The sequence below is a fragment of the Pseudophryne corroboree genome, chromosome 10, assembly GCF_028390025.1.
Source record: "Pseudophryne corroboree isolate aPseCor3 chromosome 10, aPseCor3.hap2, whole genome shotgun sequence".
NCBI lineage: Eukaryota > Metazoa > Chordata > Amphibia > Anura > Myobatrachidae > Pseudophryne > Pseudophryne corroboree.
Window position 1 is genome coordinate 351951470 of NC_086453.1, and position 20245 is coordinate 351971714.

At 43.9% G+C, this 20245-nt stretch overlaps 1 protein-coding gene across 1 annotated transcript in view; it reads right to left on the reverse strand.

Annotated features, from left to right (window-relative positions):
- Positions 1-650: 650 nt before the first annotated feature.
- The window catches only part of LOC134965625 (indolethylamine N-methyltransferase-like), a 50463-nt gene continuing 30868 nt past the window's right edge, over positions 651-20245 (reverse strand). The window contains exon 3 of the mRNA XM_063941967.1: positions 651-1627. Coding sequence (XP_063798037.1) covers positions 1204-1627 — 424 coding nt within the window. The 3' untranslated portion in view covers positions 651-1203. The remainder of the gene's footprint in view (positions 1628-20245) is intronic.

The window sequence follows — 20245 nt, forward strand, 5'->3', positions numbered from 1 at the left end:
AAGATGAAAGGGCACCTCTCCTAAATTACAAGAAGAAACCCAACACAAAAGCCACCAATGATGATCCATTTTTCATCACACAATATTCAAACAAAGCAAATCAAATAAAAAATATCTTGAAGAAACTTTGGCCCATTCTCCTACAAGGCCACACTTTATCAGAGATCCTACCGGTAGAACCTAGAGTAGTTTTTCGGAAGGCTCTAGATATCAAGAAAAAGTTAGTACACAGTCATATACCACCGACCAAACCAGTACAGACTACCATAGATAACACGCATCACAAAGGGGTGGCCGTGGAGTGTGGTCCGCAACTGCCATGGACCCTGTGAGGTCCGGCTGCAGGAAGATTGTCTTCCTGCAGTTACAAATGTATTTTCCTGTTAGGATAGCACTTCTCTGTGGGTGAGGTGGAATAAGGGTACCTGGGGGATCTGATGGTGGCAAAGGCTCAGCACTGACACCTGAGCCCAGTTACTGCTTGAAGATTACCTGCCAGTAGCGCCAATGGGCATTTCTGACAGTCACAATAGATGCAATCATGCTCAGCATGGTCACATCTCATACAACGACACCAGGCAAAGGGTTAATCAACCAAAGTCCAATAAACTGCAAAACTTCAGTTATACATTTTAATCATTTTTATTAAGGTTTAGCATTTGGAATTTGATAGGAAGAATTGTTACATTTATGTTGCATAGAAACATACAGATAAGAATCACTTGGCCCATCTAGTCTGATCATGTACACACACACTTACACACTAGGGTAAATTTTTGTAGGTGGACAATTAACGTAACAGTATATTTTTGGAGTGTGGGAGGAAACCGGAGTACCCAGAGGAAACCCACGTAAGTCGGGGAGAATAGACAAACTCCACACAGTTAGGGCCATGGTGGGAATGGAACCCATGACCTCAATGCTGTGAGGCAGTAATGCTAACCATTACATGTTCTTTACTGCCATCCATAGTCGTGTGCAGGAAGTGACATAGGAGTGCTGCTATGGGACTTCCCTCCTGAGCTGCCTCCCCTTCTCCAGGACATAGACTGCTTTCCTGGGTGGCTCCGGTGAGCAGTCTTTGTCCCAGAGCAAGGGGTGAAGGAGGTGGTCTGTGACCCATCAGAGTGGGGTAGTCCCATAGCGGTACACCTGTATCAGATACAGCAAACGCCTACACTGCCCTCTATTTGCTTCCCAGCCTTAATTCTTTCTGTGAGCTGAGATAACAACAAATGCACTATAGTCAATAGCATCACTCACTGCTGTTCTTTTCTGCACTGCACAGTGGTCAATAATGAACCCTTCATCAGCGAGAACTTGTCTTACAAAGTTCTCATCATATTTAAATACATGTATCTTGTCCTGGCCAATCTTAATATAAGTTGTATTGAGAGACCCCACCAATATCAGGGTTCCATCAGGTTTTAGCAGCTTGATAAATTTCCTGATATTCCTTATATAATCATCTTGGTCTTTGTTGATGAGTTCTAGCAGCCATGCACTGATGACACAATCTGCTGGTGGAAGCACCTCTGGGTCTGTGATATTCTCTTTGTAGAAGTCACATTTTATGACATTTGTTATTGCTGTCTTCAATGTTACGTTCTTGCCCTGACGCTGGTCACTGAAATATACAAACACAATAAGGTTAATTTATATCTAGAACTAGCCAATCATACACGTGGATCAGATATAGGCTGGGATGTAATGTAGTCTGACTTCTGTGGCTATGCGGGATGCCGGCTAAACACGGATGTGTTAAGGACTGTTACTATTATATCAATATTTAAAATGAGCAGGAAAGAACTTTTTATCTGATCAAAGGAGAGATGGACCGAATTTTAATATTTAACATTGAAGCGGGGCCACTATACATGTAGCAGTCAGCTTCCTACAGATCTCCAGAAGCCCCAAGTGCTGGGATTTAGATGGCAGTGAGGGGCCTAAAGTGGGCATGTCCATTTTGTGATTGGCTGTGGACTGATTTGAAGGTGTCCTGGTTTCCCCCAGGGAAAGGGGGAGCAGCTCCTGAGGTAAAGGAGCATTTGTGGCACTGGGGGGAGCGGATGTCACTGAGTGAGGGGCAGAGCTGGCCCTAACCAATATGATGCCCTAGGCAAGATTTTGGCTGGTGCCACCTTGTATAGATGCTAGTTGCGCCTCTGACCCTGTACCCCTTTCCCAGCACCATCACCCCTCACCCATAGCAGTCCTCATTTGGTGCTCCTACCCCCTATATTTTAAATAGGAACAGTGTGCACATTCAGTGTGCATCCCAAAACGGTGCGTGTTCTTGCTGGGAAGGGGCATGGCCACACAATAATACCCCCAGTTGAAATTGCGCCTCACAGTAGTGCAACTTTATTCACATTATATCATGCAATATTGTCTCTTATTCACGTTACTCTTCACAGTAGTGCCCCTTATTCACATTGCTCCACACCATATTGCTCTTTATTCACATTAGACCACGCAGTAGTGCCCTTTCTATATGTTACGCCACAAAGTACTGTTGTACACCTTATACACATAATGCCGCATATTAGTGATGCATTTCGTATGCAGATAGAGCCGCAGTCACACACAGAATATAGGCATGCTGCATATCATTTTAATCAGCAGAAGCTGCTTGTGCCCCTAGGCATTCCAAATGCCCTAGGCATTTGTCTAGTTTGCCTATGCCTAGGGCCGGCTCTGGTGAGGACCAGAGGATCAGCTTGTAGCCTCTGGTCATAAGAACTGAGCCTGCCACCAGATGAGAAAGACATGGACCTCACACCCATTGATAAAGTTACGTATGTTTCTGTGTACACTTTAATTTCCACCTATCTACAGCAGTATATACTGTACATATTGTATATGTCTCAAGTGGAGCGATGACCGGTTTTCTAAATTTCCTGAAAGTACTGTATCTATATTGAACAATTATACTTTGTACCTTGGAAACAGCTCAGGATACCTCAGATGTTTATGTGCACCACCGTTTCCTGGCCATAAACACAGATCTAACAGGACGTGATAATGTGTATATATTTAAGGTGTACTAAAAAAGATACTGGTACCAGTATCATATATGTGAAAGGGGATAAACTGTATATTCACATATCTTGAGATTGTAATATTTTGATGCTTTATTGATATGATGGGCAGGTACAGTAAGAATGTGGAGAGTTGGGGAGCGAGAGGTGGGTAAAGGAAATTACTAGCAGTAGGCTGTGCAGCTAGTTAGCTGTGAGGAACATAGAGGTTCATTCCGAGTTGATCACTCGCTAGCTACTTTTAGCAGCCGTGCAAACGCATAGTCGCCGCCCACGGCAGAGTATATTTTCGCTTTGCAAGTGTGCGAACGCGTGTGCAGCCGAGCGGTTCGAAAATGTTTTTTTGCAGTTTCTGAGTAGCTCTGCAGTTACTCAGCTCTTGCGATCACTTCAGTCTTTTTGGTCCCGGAATTGACGTCAGACACCCGCCCTGCAAACGCCTGGACACGCCTGCGTTTTTCCAAACACTCACCGAAAATGGTCAGTTGACACCCACAAACGCCCTCTTCCTGTCAATCTCCTTGTGATTTGCTGTGCAAATGGATTCTTCGTTAAATCCATCGCCCAGCAACGATCCGCTTTGTACCCATACGACGTGCGTGCGCATTGCGGTGCATATGCATGCGCAGTAGTAACCTGTTTGCTGTGCTGCGAAAAACGGCAGTGAGCGATCAACTCGGAATGACCCCTATAGTCAATTAGCCCACAGAAGGTGGACAAAGTTATCCTGGAGAAATGTAGTAGTAACAGAGATTTACTGTAGATTTTGAAGGTTACATGCAGGGTGAATCTATTGTTAGAAGAAAATTGCTTCAGAAGGTGCCAATGTCATTGCAGTGTTAGTAAGATGTTTTAATTGTTATTTTCTGTCAAACCTGTAGTTTTATTTAAAGTATTGCAGAAGTAAGAAGGGTTCCTGAGAAATCAAACTATGGGGGCAATTCCAAGTTGATTGCAGCAGGAAATTTTTTAGCAGTTGGGCAAAACCATGCGCACTGCAGGGGAGGGGGGGCAGATATAACATGTGCAGAGAGAGATAGATTTGGGTAGGGTGTGTTCAATCTGAAATCTAAATTGCAGTGTAAAAATAAAGCAGACAGTATTTACCCTGCACAGAAACAAAATGACCCACCCAAGTCTAACTCTCTCTGCACATGTTATATCTGCCCCCCCCCCACTGCAGTGCACATGGTTTTGCCCAACTGCTAAAAAAATTTCCTGTTGCGATCAACTTGGAATTACCCCCTATGTTTTTGTTGGTATCCAGACTATAGATCTACACTAAAAAAAGGTCTACAGTCAATAGGTCTACCACTAATGGTAGACATGCATTAGGTCATCAGGGTCAAAAGATCGACACACTTATGGTAGACACAAGTTTTTTTATTTATTTTTTTCTACTTATTAATACTTCACAATCTACGTAGGCTACGATTGGGTTAAGTAACCTATGCTGAGCACAGCAGTGGTGGAGCGAGGCACCTTGCCTGAAGCATGGCGAGTGAAGCAGTATACTAATGGGGCTTGTTTGTGGCAGAAAAGTGACAAATAATCACCCTAAAAAATAAAAAATAAAAATTGCCTACCATTTTTGTGTTGACCATTCCCATGTTGACCTTTTGACACTTCCTGCAGTTTACCTATTCTATGACCTTTTGACCCTGTTGCCCTAATGCATGTCTACCATTAGTGGTAGACCTATGTCGAATACTGTGACAGAGGCAACCTGCTGAAGGCCTAACAGTTATATATATGTACTAAGGGATAGTACGTATATTATGTATACACCCAATAATCACAGTAGCAAAAGGTTCTCATATTCACTAGTATAGTATAAAAGCATAAGAGAATCCATCTTGGTTCTAGCTAGATGATACAGCAGATTCATATTGAACTTTGTACACACTAACAAAGTACAATAACAATTTTCTTGGCAGTATTAATTCCACATACGCACATCCGATAAGCTCATAGAGTCCAGCTTAATTCCTAATATGGACACATAGCTGAAGATCACGAGTATCTTTGAGTATTCTTGACAATTGTTCTAATATTGCATAACACTATTGCATAACACTGTATTCCAGATGTATGAAATCATATGGGATGGTTATAAGAATGGGGCGTAACTGTGTATTATATAAAACTCATTGTTGTTACGTGTATCTGTTGTTAAAAGGATTTGACCCAGGCTGAGAGGATGTTACCTCTCAACCTGTATACGGGCGTGGCCTTTTTAATAAATAATTATTGATTTTTAGAAATGTATTTTCAATTCATTCTTTTACCTAACAACAACCCAAACAGCAACAAGATGGTTAATTTAATTAACCGTAGGAATTTAACACCTATTGACTGTAGACCTTTCTAGTGTAGATCTAATAATCCACACACATTTTTGTTTACTCTGTGATCTATACTTACAGTATGCTACTGTGATTGCAGTTACACAATATCTGCTTGATAATTTGGTGTAATGTATTTACTGCTCTCAGGGGATTGTCCCATGAGAGCAGTAAATATGCGAAACATAACTTTTGAGGCTTGGGGGGAGGCATTATTATGACTGTACAAATACAATGCTGTATATTCAAAATCTACCAGGGATAACCAGGGTCTGACTGGCTTACAGGGGAACAGGCGAAACCACCGGTGGACCCTACTACCTGTGGGCCCTCCTTCTCTTCTAGGGATCAAGTTCCAGACTATCCTACTGCACTGGATTTATGCAATAATTTGGTTTATTATATATTTACCAAGGGGTGCAGAACATGTAATGGTTAGCCAAACCTCTGTGTTGGCTGGCTATGCCCCCACTGGAATCTGGCTACTCCTTTAAGCATGGGCCCCTACAGCAGCATTACCCCAGTGGGCCCTTCGACACTGGGGATAACCCCTTATACCCAGATCATTACCTTCACTTTCAGTAAACTACCTATATGGTGATAACCCACAGAGATTCACTTATAAACATTCAGGGTCTATCAGCAAGCTCAGCACTAACCATGGTGTATCTGGGTAAAGAGTACAATATCTATATAGGGGAGTGTATATTCGCTGTGCGATCGCATGTATACGCCATGCTACAAATGTCCCTCAGTCAGCGGACAGCTGACAATCCGTTCGCAACTCACTCACCATCAAATGTTTTTTCCACTGTGTGCAGTCTGTGCACAGCCCAGGACTTAAGCCTACAGTGCAATGAGAACAGGCTGGGAACGCGTGCATTTTCCCTGTCACTCCCCGAAAACGGTCAGTCACCACCCACAAACAGCCTCTTCCTGTCAATCAGCATGCAATTGGCTGTGTGAATGACATTTTCGCTCCTGTCTGGTGATGCCTGTTTGCCGACGAACTTGCACATTGCGATGCATATGCATGCGCAGTCTATCACTGATTGCCCGCTGTGCGAAATTGCACAGCAGTCACCCCAAAAATGCACAGCAGTCACTGAATCACCCCCTAAATATACTGAATAAAGGTGACCAGTAAGGGTACTTAAATTGTTATACCAAACCAAAGTATGGCATTGTGGAGCAGAACCAGGGTATAAGGGGTGAAAAGTAAAATTTATGTTCGAGATACCCCAGTATTACTAATAATAATATCATGATCACCGATGTTCAAGTCCTATGATGTTTAAGATTATATACATGCTTAATTACCATTAAATCCCCCAAAGTCTACCACTTATGGCAATGAAACTCCATAATATAGAAATGAATTGAAGAAACTCCATATGAGCCCTAGAGCTACTTTGAGGGTCTTCTGCCTGCAATAGCTGCCTGTTGTTCCCTTAGTGTACGACACACACAGCGGTACTTTGGATGCTGCCAGGTCTTAAATCCCCAGCAGTAGAGGGTAGGGGGGTATTCAGCTGTAGTCGGAACTGCTGTCTTGTCGGAAAGATGTCAGTTTCTGACTTTTTTAGGTCGGAAAATATTCCAACCTACAGTATTCAATCCCCCCTGCCATTTTTCCGACAAGTTGGCAATCCCGACTTGTCGGAAAACACGTGGATCAGCGGGATAACTGCGGATCCACATGTTTTGTTGGAATGGCAGTCAAATCCAACAGGTTTTAGCCCTGTGTCCAATAATGTCAATCCGACTTTAAAAAAGTAATATTGGCATTATTGGGAATGGCCAAATTCGATAGGATTTGGCTGCTCATTAAATACTGAGATGTCAGATCCTTTACGTCGGAAAGGATCCGACATCAATTGAATATACCCCTAGGCGTCTAACAGGCAGGGTATCCACCAAACAGGCACCAACCTGGGACATGGGTCAGCAGCTTATACCATTGCATAAACTATAATTGTTAGGAAATTGCAGGATTAATTGCCTTTTAAGAGATATCACCAATCAGCAGAGTCAGTGAGTAAAGACCCCCCGCTTAATGAGTAACTTCATGCAGCTGTCATAGAGCAACAGTACCAGGATTCCCTGTGGCCACCCAGCTTCAGAATATCCTAGCGAAAGGCAGGACCGTTGGGCAGTGCAGGTGAGTGTCGTGACATACCGGTCACTGAGCAATGGCCGGGACCTGCAGGAGAGATGAGTGGTTGCAGTGGCTCATAACAACAACCATGGGTTTTCCCAAGTAGAACCATATATACCAAACATCTAAATTCTGTACATGCTTGGGTGGGCATAGTCGTCAAAGGAGTAACTAATCAGAATTTTCAGATGAGTTGGGGTTATATTTCTATACAAGAGAAGTTAGCTAAATGCCACATAACTATCTGAGTAATACACAGAACTTGATAATCTCTACAAAAGCACTAGAAAATAACTCAGGTCGGCTTCTGATGATGGATATTTGCCATGGAAAAAGTTCAACGCACAGCTAGACTGTCTGAGGAGATGTTAGGGAAGATTGCTTCTAAGAGACCTATGAAACCTCTTTCTCACTGAGCCAGGAATCAGTAATATTGTTGCAATTTAAGACAACTTTAAATAAATGATAATAGCTGCTGCTCTCTAGTAAACATCATACAAGGTTTGACTTACTGCACATAAATAAAAAAAGTGCACCACCAAATATTTGGCCCACCTTACATATAAATATGAGTTATGGACTACAGACTGTTAAGAAAACATAAAGGCCCAGATTTATCAAGCTTTGGAGAGTGAGAAATAGCACGGTGATAAAGTAGCAGCCAATCAGCTCATAACTGTCATTTTTTAAACACAGCCTGTGACAAGGAAGTTAGGAGCTGATTGGTTGGTACTTTATCTCCGTGCTATTTATTACTCTCAAAGGCTAAATGGGGGCCTAAGTTACTTATACATAGCTTGGTAGCTGCACAGTGTTTAGTGTTATTCGTCATAGTAAATGTAAGTAAGAGTATATATGGTAGGCTACAGGTTGACAAGATATGGCCCATTGGTGGAACTGGGGGTGGATTCTTAGGGTAAATATAGGAGTAAGATTTCTTACCAGAAAGTGATTTGCATGGTACTGTATTGACTCTGTACTTAACATAGAAACATAGAATTTGACGGCAGATAAGAACCACTTGGCCCTTCTAGTCTGCACCTTTTTTACCATATTTTTATCTCAAACCTTATTTAATCCTTATTTCTTTGTAAGGATATCCTTATGTCTGTCCCATGCATGCTTAAATTGCTCTACTGTCTTAGCCTCTACCACCTCTGATGGGAGGCTATTCCACTTGTCCACTACCCTTTCTGTGAAGTTATTTTTCCTCAAATTTCCCCTGAACCCCCCCCCTCCAATCTAAGTGCATGTCCTCATGCACTATTGATTCTCTTCATTTGAAGAATGTTTCCCTCCTGGACCCTTGATATATTTGAAAGTGTCTATCGTGTCCCCCCTTTCCCGTCTCTGCTCCAAACTATACATATTGAGGGTGGGATGTACTAAAGGGGAAATGCGATAAAATCCCCATTTTCTGGGGATTTATTGAATTTTCATATGTAATACCACCCAGCCGCCGCGTTTTCGCCCATGGTTTGGATGGCCAGCAGCGGCTAAACCCCGTCTCCGCCGCCTCTCATCACAGATGCCTCCCCCTCTCCCCTCCCTATATACCTTCTTCCAGGAAGCCTGGACCCGGAAGGCAAACTCCTCCCCCCCATAGCAGCACAGCTGGAGGTCCTTCCGGCTGCAGGGAGGAAAAGTAGGCGCCGGGGACAGCCTGCTGCCTGCTTCCCGGCAGGTGAACAGGCGGAGACCCCAGGGAAGTGACGGAGACCCCCTGCACACCACCTCACAGGTATCGCAGGGGGCTCCGTTACCGCATTGCGATGTTGATTGCATATGTTAGTACATATTAGTGATGAGCGCCGGAAATTTTTCGGGTTTTGTGTTTTGGTTTTGGGTTCGGTTCCGCGGCCGTGTTTTGGGTTCGAACGCGTTTTGGCAAAACCTCACCGAATTTTTTTTGTCGGATTCGGGTGTGTTTTGGATTCGGGTGTTTTTTTCAAAAAACCCTCAAAAACAGCTTAAATCATAGAATTTGGGGGTCATTTTGATCCCAAAGTATTATTAACCTCAATAACCATAATTTCCACTCATTTTCAGTCTATTCTGAACACCTCACACCTCACAATATTATTTTTAGTCCTAAAATTTGCACCGAGGTCGCTGGATGGCTAAGCTAAGCGACCCAAGTGGCCGACACAAACACCTGGCCCATCTAGGAGTGGCACTGCAGTGTCACGCAGGCTGGCCCTTCAAAAAACTACTCCCCAAACAGCACATGACGCAAAGAAAAAAAGAGGCGCAATGAGGTAGCTGTGTGAGTAAGCTAAGCGACTCTAGTGGCCGACACAAACACCTGGCCCATCTAGGAGTGGCACTGCAGTGTCACGCAGGCTAGCCCTTCAAAAAACTACTCCCCAAACAGCACATGATGCAAAGAAAAAAAGAGGCGCAATGAGGTAGCTGTGTGAGTAAGCTAAGCGACCCTAGTGGCCGACACAAACACCTGGCCCATCTAGGAGTGGCACTGCAGTGTCACGCAGGCTGGCCCTTCAAAAAACTACTCCCCAAACAGCACATGACGCAAAGAAAAAAAGAGGCGCAATGAGGTAGCTGTGTGAGTAAGCTAAGCGACCCTAGTGGCCGACACAAACACCTGGCCCATCTAGGAGTGGCACTGCAGTGTCACGCAGGCTGGCCCTTCAAAAAACTACTCCCCAAACAGCACATGACGCAAAGAAAAAAAGAGGCGCAATGAGGTAGCTGTGTGAGTAAGCTAAGCGACCCTAGTGGCCGACACAAACACCTGGCCCATCTAGGAGTGGCACTGCAGTGTCACGCAGGATGGCCCTTCAAAAAACTACTCCCCAAACAGCACATGATGCAAAGAAAAATTAAAGAAAAAAGAGGTGCAAGATGGAATTGTCCTTGGGCCCTCCCACCCACCCTTATGTTGTATAAACAGGACATGCACACTTTAACCAACCCATCATTTCAGTGACAGGGTCTGCCACACGACTGTGACTGAAATGACGGGTTGGTTTGGACCCCCACCAAAAAAGAAGCAATTAATCTCTCCTTGCACAAACTGGCTCTACAGAGGCAAGATGTCCACCTCATCATCATCCTCCGATATATCACCGTGTACATCCCCCTCCTCACAGATTATCAATTCGTCCCCACTGGAATCCACCATCTCAGCTCCCTGTGTACTTTGTGGAGGCAATAGCTGCTGGTCAATGTCTCCACGGAGGAATTGATTATAATTCATTTTAATGAACATCATCTTCTCCACATTTTCTGGATGTAACCTCGTACGCCGATTGCTGACAAGGTGAGCGGCGGCACTAAACACTCTTTCGGAGTACACACTTGTGGGAGGACAACTTAGGTAGAATAAAGCCAGTTTGTGCAAGGGCCTCCAAATTGCCTCTTTTTCCTGCTAGTATAAGTACGGACTGTCTGACGTGCCTACTTGGATGCGGTCACTCATATAATCCTCCACCATTCTTTCAATGGGGAGAAAATCATATGCAGTGACAGTAGACGACATGTCCGTAATCGTTGTCAGGTCCTTCAGTCCGGACCAGATGTCAGCATCAGCAGTCGCTCCAGACTGCCCTGCATCAGCAGTCGCTCCAGACTGCCCTGCATCACCGCCAGCGGGTGGGCTCGGAATTCTGAGCCTTTTCCTCGCACCCCCAGTTGCGGGAGAATGTGAAGGAGGAGATGTTGACAGGTCGCGTTCCGCTTGACTTGACAATTTTCTCACCAGCAGTTCTTTGAACCCCAGCAGACTTGTGTCTGCCGGAAAGAGAGATCCAAGGTAGGTTTTAAATCTAGGATCGAGCACGGTGGCCAAAATGTAGTGCTCTGATTTCAACAGATTGACCACCCGTGAATCCTTGTTAAGCGAATTAAGGGCTCCATCCACAAGTCCCACATGCCTAGCGGAATCGCTCTGTCTTAGCTCCTCCTTCAATGTCTCCAGCTTCTTCTGCAAAAGCCTGATGAGGGGAATGACCTGACTCAGGCTGGCAGTGTCTGAACTGACTTCACGTGTGGCAAGTTCAAAGGGCAGCAGAACCTTGCACAACGTTGAAATCATTCTCCACTGCGCTTGAGACAGGTGCATTCCACCTCCTATATCGTGCTCAATTGTATAGGCTTGAATGGCCTTTTGGTGCTCCTCCAACCTCTGAAGCATATAGAGGGTTGAATTCCACCTCGTTACCACTTCTTGCTTCAGATGATGGCAGGGCAGGTTCAGGCGTTTTTGGTGGTGCTCCAGTCTTCTGTACGTGGTGCCTGTACGCCGAAAGTGTCCTGCAATTCTTCTGGCCACCAACAGCATCTCTTGCACGCCCCTGTCGTTTTTTAAATAATTCTGCACCACCAAATTCAAGGTATGTGCAAAACATGGGACGTGCTGGAATTTGCCCAGATTTAATGCACACACAATATTGCTGGCGTTGTCCGATGCCACAAATCCACAGGAGAGTCCAATTGGGGTAAGCCATTCTGCGATGATCTTCCTCAGTTGCCGTAAGACGTTTTTAGCTGTGTGCGTATTCTGGAAAGAGGTGATACAAAGCGTAGCCTGCCTAGGAACGAGTTGGCGTTTGCGAGATGCTGCTACTGGTGCCGCCGCTGCTGTTCTTGCGGCGGGAGTCAATACATCTACCCAGTGGGCTGTCACAGTCATATAGTCCTGAGTCTGCCCTGCTCCACTTGTCCACATGTCCGTGGTTAAGTGGACATTGGGTACAACTGCATTTTTTAGGACACTGGTGAGTCTTTTTCTGAGGTCTGTGTACATTTTCGGTATCGCCTGCCTTGAGAAATGGAACCTAGATGGTATTTGGTACCGGGGACACAGTATCTCAAACAAGTCTATAGTTGGCTCTGCAGTAATGATGGATACCGGAACCACGTTTCTCACCGCCCAGGCTGCCAAGGCCTCAGTTATCCGCTTTGCAGCAGGATGACTGCTGTGATATTTCATCTTCCTCGCAAAGGACTGTTGGACAGTCAATTGCTTGGTGGAAGTAGTAAAAGTGGTCTTACGACTTCCCCTCTGGGATGACCATCGACTCCCAGCAGCAACAACAGCAGCGCCAGCAGCAGTAGGCGTTACACGCAAGGATGCATCGGAGGAATCCCAGGCAGGAGAGGACTCGTCAGAATTGCCAGTGACATGGCCTGCAGGACTATTGGCATTCCTGGGGAAGGAGGAAATTGACACTGAGGGAGTTGGTGGGGTGGTTTGCATGTGCTTGGTTACAAGAGGAAGGGATTTACTGGTCAGTGGACTGCTTCCGCTGTCGCCCAAAGTTTTAGAACTTGTCACTGACTTATGATGAATGCGCTGCAGGTGACGTATAAGGGAGGATGTTCCGAGGTGGTTAACGTCCTTACCCCTACTTATTACAGCTTGACAAAGGCAACACACGGCTTGACAAATGTTGTCCGCATTTCTGTTGAAATACTTCCACACCGAAGAGCTGATTTTTTTGGTATTTTCACCAGGCATGTCCATGGCCATATTCCTCCCACGGACAACAGGTGTCTCCCCGGGTGCCTGACTTAAACAAACCACCTCACCATCAGAATCCTCCTGGTCAATTTCCTCCCCAGCGCCAGCAACACCCATATCCTCCTCATCCTGGTGTACTTCAACACTGACATCTTCAATCTGACTATCAGGAACTGGACTGCGGGTGCTCCTTCCAGCACTTGCAGGGGGCGTGCAAATGGTGGAAGGCGCATGCTCTTCACGTCCAGTGTTGGGAAGGTCAGGCATCGCAACCGACACAATTGGACTCTCCTTGTGGATTTGGGATTTCGAAGAACGCACAGTTCTTTGCTGTGCTTTTGCCAGCTTGAGTCTTTTCATTTTTCTAGCGAGAGGCTGAGTGCTTCCATCCTCATGTGAAGCTGAACCACTAGCCATGAACATAGGCCAGGGCCTCAGCCGTTCCTTGCCACTCCGTGTGGTAAATGGCATCTTGGCAAGTTTACGCTTCTCCTCCGACAATTTTATTTTAGATTTTTGAGTCCTTTTTTTACTGATATTTGGTGTTTTGGATTTTACATGCTCTGTACTATGACATTGGGCATCGGCCTTGGCAGACGACGTTGATGGCATTTCATCATCTCGGCCATGACTAGTGGCAGCAGCTTCAGCACGAGGTGTAAGTGGATCTTGATCTTTCCCTATTTTTGGAACCTCAACATTTTTGTTCTCCATATTTTAATAGGCACAACTAAAAGGCACCTCAGGTAAACAATGGAGATGGATGGATACTAGTATACTTATGGATGACGAGCGACTGCCGACACAGAGGTAGCTACAGCCGTGGACTACCGTACTGCGTCTGCTGCTAATATAGACTGGATGATAATGAGATATAAAATATATATATATATCACTACTGCAGCCGGACAGGTATATATTATATAATGACGGACCTGCTGGACACTGTCAGCTCAGCACTGCAGACTCCTAAAGTAAGCTACTAGTATCAAGAAGATAGAAAAAAAAAAACCCACCATGGGTAGGTGGTATACAATTATGGATGGACGGGCGACTGCCGACACAGAGGTAGCTACAGCCGTGGACTACCGTACTGCGTCTGCTGCTAATATAGACTGGATGATAATGAGATATAAAATATATATATATCACTACTGCAGCCGGACAGGTATATATTATAAAATGACGGACCTGCTGGACACTGTCAGCTCAGCACTGCAGACTCCTAAAGTAAGCTACTAGTATCAAGAAGATAGAAAAAAAAACCACCACGGGTAGGTGGTATACAATTATGGATGGACGAGCGACTGCCGACACAGAGGTAGCTACAGCCGTGGACTACCATACTGCGTCTGCTGCTAATATAGACTGGATGATAATGAGATATAAAATATATATATATCACTACTGCAGCTGGACAGGTATATATTATATAATGACGGACCTGCTGGACACTGTCAGCTCAGCACTGCAGACTCCTAAAGTAAGCTACTAGTATCAAGAAGATAGAAAAAAAAAAACACCACGGGTAGGTGGTATACAATTATGGATGGACGAGCGACTGCCGACACAGAGGTAGCTACAGCCGTAGACTACCGTACTGCATCTGCTGCTAATATAGACTGGATGATAATGAGATATAAAATATATATATATCACTACTGCAGCCGGACAGGTATATATTATATAATGATGGACCTGCTGGACACTGTCAGCTCAGCACTGCAGACTCCTAAAGTAAGCTACTAGTATCAAGAAGATAGAAAAAAAAACACCACGGGTAGGTGGTATACAATTACGGATGGACGAGCGACTGCCGACACAGAGGTAGTTACAGCCGTGGACTACCGTACTGCGTCTGCTGCTAATATAGACTGGATGATAATGAGATATAAAATATATATATATCACTACTGCAGCTGGACGTGTATATATTATATAATGACGGACCTGCTGGACACTGTCAGCTCAGCACTGCAGACTCCTAAAGTAAGCTACTAGTATCAAGAAGATAGAAAAAAAAAAACACCACGGGTAGGTGGTATACAATTATGGATGGACGAGCGACTGCCGACACAGAGGTAGCTACAGCCAAGGACTACCGTACTGCGTCTGCTGCTAATATAGACTGGATGATAATGAGATATAAAATATATATATATATCACTACTGCAGCCGGACAGGTATATATTATATAATGACGGACCTGCTGGACACTGTCAGCTCAGCACTGCAGACTCCTAAAGTAAGCTACTAGTATCAAGAAGATAGAAAAAAAAAAACACCACGGGTAGGTGGTATACAATTATGGATGGACGAGCGACTGCCGACACAGAGGTAGCTACAGCCGTGGACTACTGTACTGCGTCTGCTGCTAATATAGACTGGATGATAATGAGATATAAAATATATATATATCACTACTGCAGCCGGACAGGTATATATTATATAATGACGGACCTGCTGGACACTGTCAGCAGAATGCGTTTATAAAAACACCACACGACGAGTGTTTAACTTTTTCAGGCAGACAATCACAATATACTGGTGGTCAGCAGACAATCACAATATACTGGTGGTCAGTGGTCACTGGTCAGTCACACTGGCAGTGGCACTCTGGCAGCAAAAGTGTGCACTGTACTTAAAATATGTACCCCTGCTATAACTGCTCCCCAGTCTCCCCCACAATTAAGCTGTGTGAGCAGTGAGCACTCAGCACAGTCAGATATACAGTATTACATATGATGCAGCACACTGAGGCTGAGCACAGATATGGTATGTGACTGTGTCACACTGTGTATCGTTTTTTTTCAGGCAGAGAACGGATTAATTAAACTGGTGGTCACTGGTCACACTATCAGCAAGTAGTACTCCTAATATGCTCCCCAAAATTAGTAAATCAAGTGTCTCTAGTACTCTAGTCTAAACGGAGAGGACGCCAGCCACGTCCTCTCCCTATCAATCTCAATGCACGTGTGAAAATGGCGGCAACGCGCGGCTCCTTATATAGAATCCGAGTCTCGCGATAGAATCCGAGCCTCGCGAGAATCCGACAGCGGGATGATGACGTTCAGGCGCGCTCGGGTTAACCGAGCAAGGCGGGAAGATCCGAGTCTGCCTCGGACCCGTGTAAAAAGGCTGAAGTTCGGGGGGGTTCGGTTTCCGAGAAACCGAACCCGCTCATCACTAGTACATATGCGATCAACATCGCTGCGATGGGCGGTGAGGGCCGACGATGCATGTTAATACATCCCGCCCTGAGATTTCTTAGTCTTTCTGGGTATGTTTTGTGATGTAGGCCATGCACCATTTTAGTTGCTCTTCTTTGTACACTCTCTAATTTACTAATATCCTTTTAAAGATATGGGTGGTCTTTCCGAGTTGTTCGCTCGCTAGCTGCTCTGGGAGTATATCTTAGTTTAGCAGAATAGCGAACGAAAGATTAGCAGAGCTGTTATTAAATAATTCCCTGCAGTTTCTGAGTAGCTCCAGACCTACTCCTAGAGCTCGAGCAACTTTTTTTCCTCGCTCGAGTGATCGTTGTGTGATTGACAGGAAGTGGGTGTTTCTGGGCGAAAACTGAGCGTTTTCCAGGGGTGTGCTTAAAAAAACGCAGGCGTGTCAGGCAAAAACGCAGGAGTGGCTGGCCGAAAGCAGGGCGTGTTTGTGACGTCAAAGCAGGAACTAAATGGACTGAGGTGATCGCAATCTAGGAGTAGGTCTGGAGCTACTCAGAAACTGCAGGAATATATTTAATAGCAGAACTGCTAATCTTTCGTTTGCAATTCTTCTAAGCTAAGATACACTCCAAGAGGGTGGCGGCCTAGCGTGTGCACTGCTGCTAAAAGCAGCTAGCGAGCGAACAACTCGGAATGAGGGCCATAGTGCCATTGATATTATATTTAGCCTTTGGATTTTTGAGACCCAAGTGCATGATTTTACATTTTTTGGCATTAAACTGTAATTGCCACACTCTTGGCCATTCCTCTAGTCTACCTAGATACTCAATCATTTGTTTTACCCCACCTGGTGTGTCTACCCTGTTGCATACCTTTGTGTCATCTGCAAAAAGGCATACTTTATCTTTAATGCCATTTGCAATGTCACAAATAAAGATATTGCAAATCTCTGGTCCAAGTACAGATCCCTGGGGTACTCCATTGGTAACGTTTCTCTCCTGTGAATGCACTCCATTTACCACAACTCTCTGTTTTCTATCCTTCAACCAAGATCTTATCCATTCAATAATCCTATTATCCAATCCCAAGATTCCAAGTTTATTTATCAGTCTGCGATGTGGCATAGTGTCAAAAGCCTTACTAAAGTCTAGATAAGCTATATCCATGGCTCCACTTTTATCCATCACTTTAGTCACACAGTCAAAAAAGTAGAGATGAGCGGGCTTGGGTTTTACTCGGTTTTACTCGGATTTACTTGGTTCTCAAAACGGCATCTTATTGGCTCACGGATGTCTCATGTTTTGGATATCCAATAAGATGCCATTTTGGGAACCGAGTAAATCCGAGTAAGACCCGAATCCGCTCATCTCCACAAAAAAGTCAATAAGATTTGTTTGACATGATCTCCTCCCAGTGAATCATGCTGTTTGGGATCCTGTAAATTGCTGGATTTGAGATAATCTTCATCTCTTTCCCTACTACTGATGTAAGACTCATTAGTCTGTAGCTATTTGCCTCTTCCTTGCTTCCACTTTTGTGCAGTGGGACTACATTCACACTTTTCCAGTCCTCTGGAATAGCTCCTGTAGCTAATGACTGGTTGAATAATTATGTCAGTTGTGCTACCAGCACCTCTTTAAGTTCCTTTAGTATCCTTGGATGTTTCCTATCTGGCACCATAGATTTGTCCACTTTCAGCTTTGGGAGTTCTATTAGGACCTTCTCCTCTGTAAATATACTTGTTTCATTTTCCTGAATATCCCTGAAACTTAACTGTGGCCCCTTCCCCTCTCTTTCAGTAGTGAATACTGAGCAAAAAATAATTATTAAGATGATCTGCTATTACATTGTCACCCTCAACAAGACTCCAAGTCTCTGTCTTTAGTTTTATTGTTCTGCCTTTTGTTTTTCACCTTTCATTTATATACCTAAAAAAAGTTTTGCCTCCTTTACCCACTGACTCAGCCATTTTCTCCGCAGCTTGTGTCTTTGCACACCTGATTACCTTCTTAGTCTCCTTCTGTCTAACACGATATATCTCTTTGCCTTCATTATTTTGTGTCTGCTTATACAGTATTTCCTAAAAGCCATCTTTTTTGCTTTCACAATATTTGCTACTCATTTCGCAAAACACACTGGCTTCCTTTTCCTTGTGTTTTTCCTAACACTTTTGATACAATTGTCTGTTGCCTTTAATATTGCACTTTATAATGTCTCCCACCTCTCCTGCACTGCTTCCAAGTTCCTCCACTCTGCCAAGGAATTGGTTACACATTTTCCCATCCCTACAAAATCCGCCTTCCTAAACTCCAACACCTTTGTTTTTGTATGGGCTGAGTCAGTCTCTGTCTTTATGCTGAACCATACTGCTTGATGATCACTGGATCCCAGGTTTTTAACCACTTTTACGTCAGATATTCTGTCTCCATTTGTAAGTATTAAGTCTACTATTGCATCTTTCCGAGTGGGCTCCCTCACCAATCGGTGGAGGGATGCTCCCTGAAGGGAATTTAAAATGTCGCTACTTTTAGTGGAACTAGCAACCGATGCCTCCCAGTTCACATCAGGAAGATTAAAGTCTCCCATGATTATTAACTCTCTTTTTAATGCCATTTTAGTTATGTCTTGCAGTAGGTTCTTGTCCAGTTCTTCTTCCTGTCCTGGTGGCCTGTATATCACACCAATATGAATAATTGACTTCTCCCCTGTGTCTATGGTCACCCAAAGGGCCTCAGTTTTTTCTCCAATACTTTGTATTAAGGTAGTATTTATGTTTTTTTTACATACATTGCTACCCCTCCTCCGATTTTTCCCATTCTGTCCTTCCTAAATAAAGTATATCCCTGTATAGCTATGTCCCAGTCATGATTTTCATTTCACCATGACTTTGTATTTCCACAATATGTAGATCATCCCTTGTCATTATTGCAGTTAGTTCTGGGATTTTATTTCCTAAGCTCCTAGCATTTGCACACATACGTAGCTTTTAGAGTTTTCTTTGTGCTTTTCCTGTTCCTAGCTATGTTCTTCACTCTGCCTATGTTTACATCTTTACCTAAATTTGTACTCATTGATTTATTTTAATGTTATTTGCTATCAACAATCCATGTCCTGACAGAATAATATGGACCACTATATCATCTTATGGAAATGATACTGTGAAATATTGTGTGTTGACTTGCTACAGACCAAACAGAGATACTTGTGTTTAATTACTTAGGGGAGAGTTGTTAATGAAATAATTCACTGATCCTTTAGTTCTAGGATGTAGGGTTACCCAAGTCATCCCCTGGTGGATTACTAGCAACCTGTTATAGAGGATTGGTTGGAGGCACCAACAGGAAGATTTAGTAACAAAGGGAATCTATTTATGATGCAGCAAAAAAAGTGAAGAAGTGAGCCTGTGGAGAAGATGCCCACCTGCTCCGTACAATTGTATAGTATGCAAATTATAAATGTTACTTCAATGCTGGTTGGTTGCCATGGGCAACTTCTCCACAGGCTCACTTCTTCATCTTTTGTCTGCTTCATGAATAGACCCTATAGTAACATACAGTAGTTAATGAGGTGAAAATGAGGACTTCAGTATCCATCGAATTCAACCTTTTTGTTGATCACAACTATTCTCCATATAACCATAGATTTACTCAAGTGACTCAAGTGAAAACCATTTTTAGTTTAGCTGACAACTAGAATGCATGGTTTTTCTAAAATACATTCATTTTAGATGTTATATCCTTGGATATCTTTATCAGTTAGAAATTTATCTGACCCGTTTTTACATTTATTGACTGAGTCCTCCATTACTACCTTTTCTGGCAAAGAATTCCTGCCCTTACGGTGAAAACCCCCCTCCTACATTGTGTATGAAATTTCCTGTCCTCTAACCTCAGAGGGTGTCCATGTGTCCTGTGTTGAGATCTCTCAATAAACAGATCTCATGTTAGCTCCCTTTATATAATTAGAAATATTTATAATGTTTGATAACCCTAGCTGAAAATCTGACTCACATCAGAATATCCAAGGAAAGCCAGGGT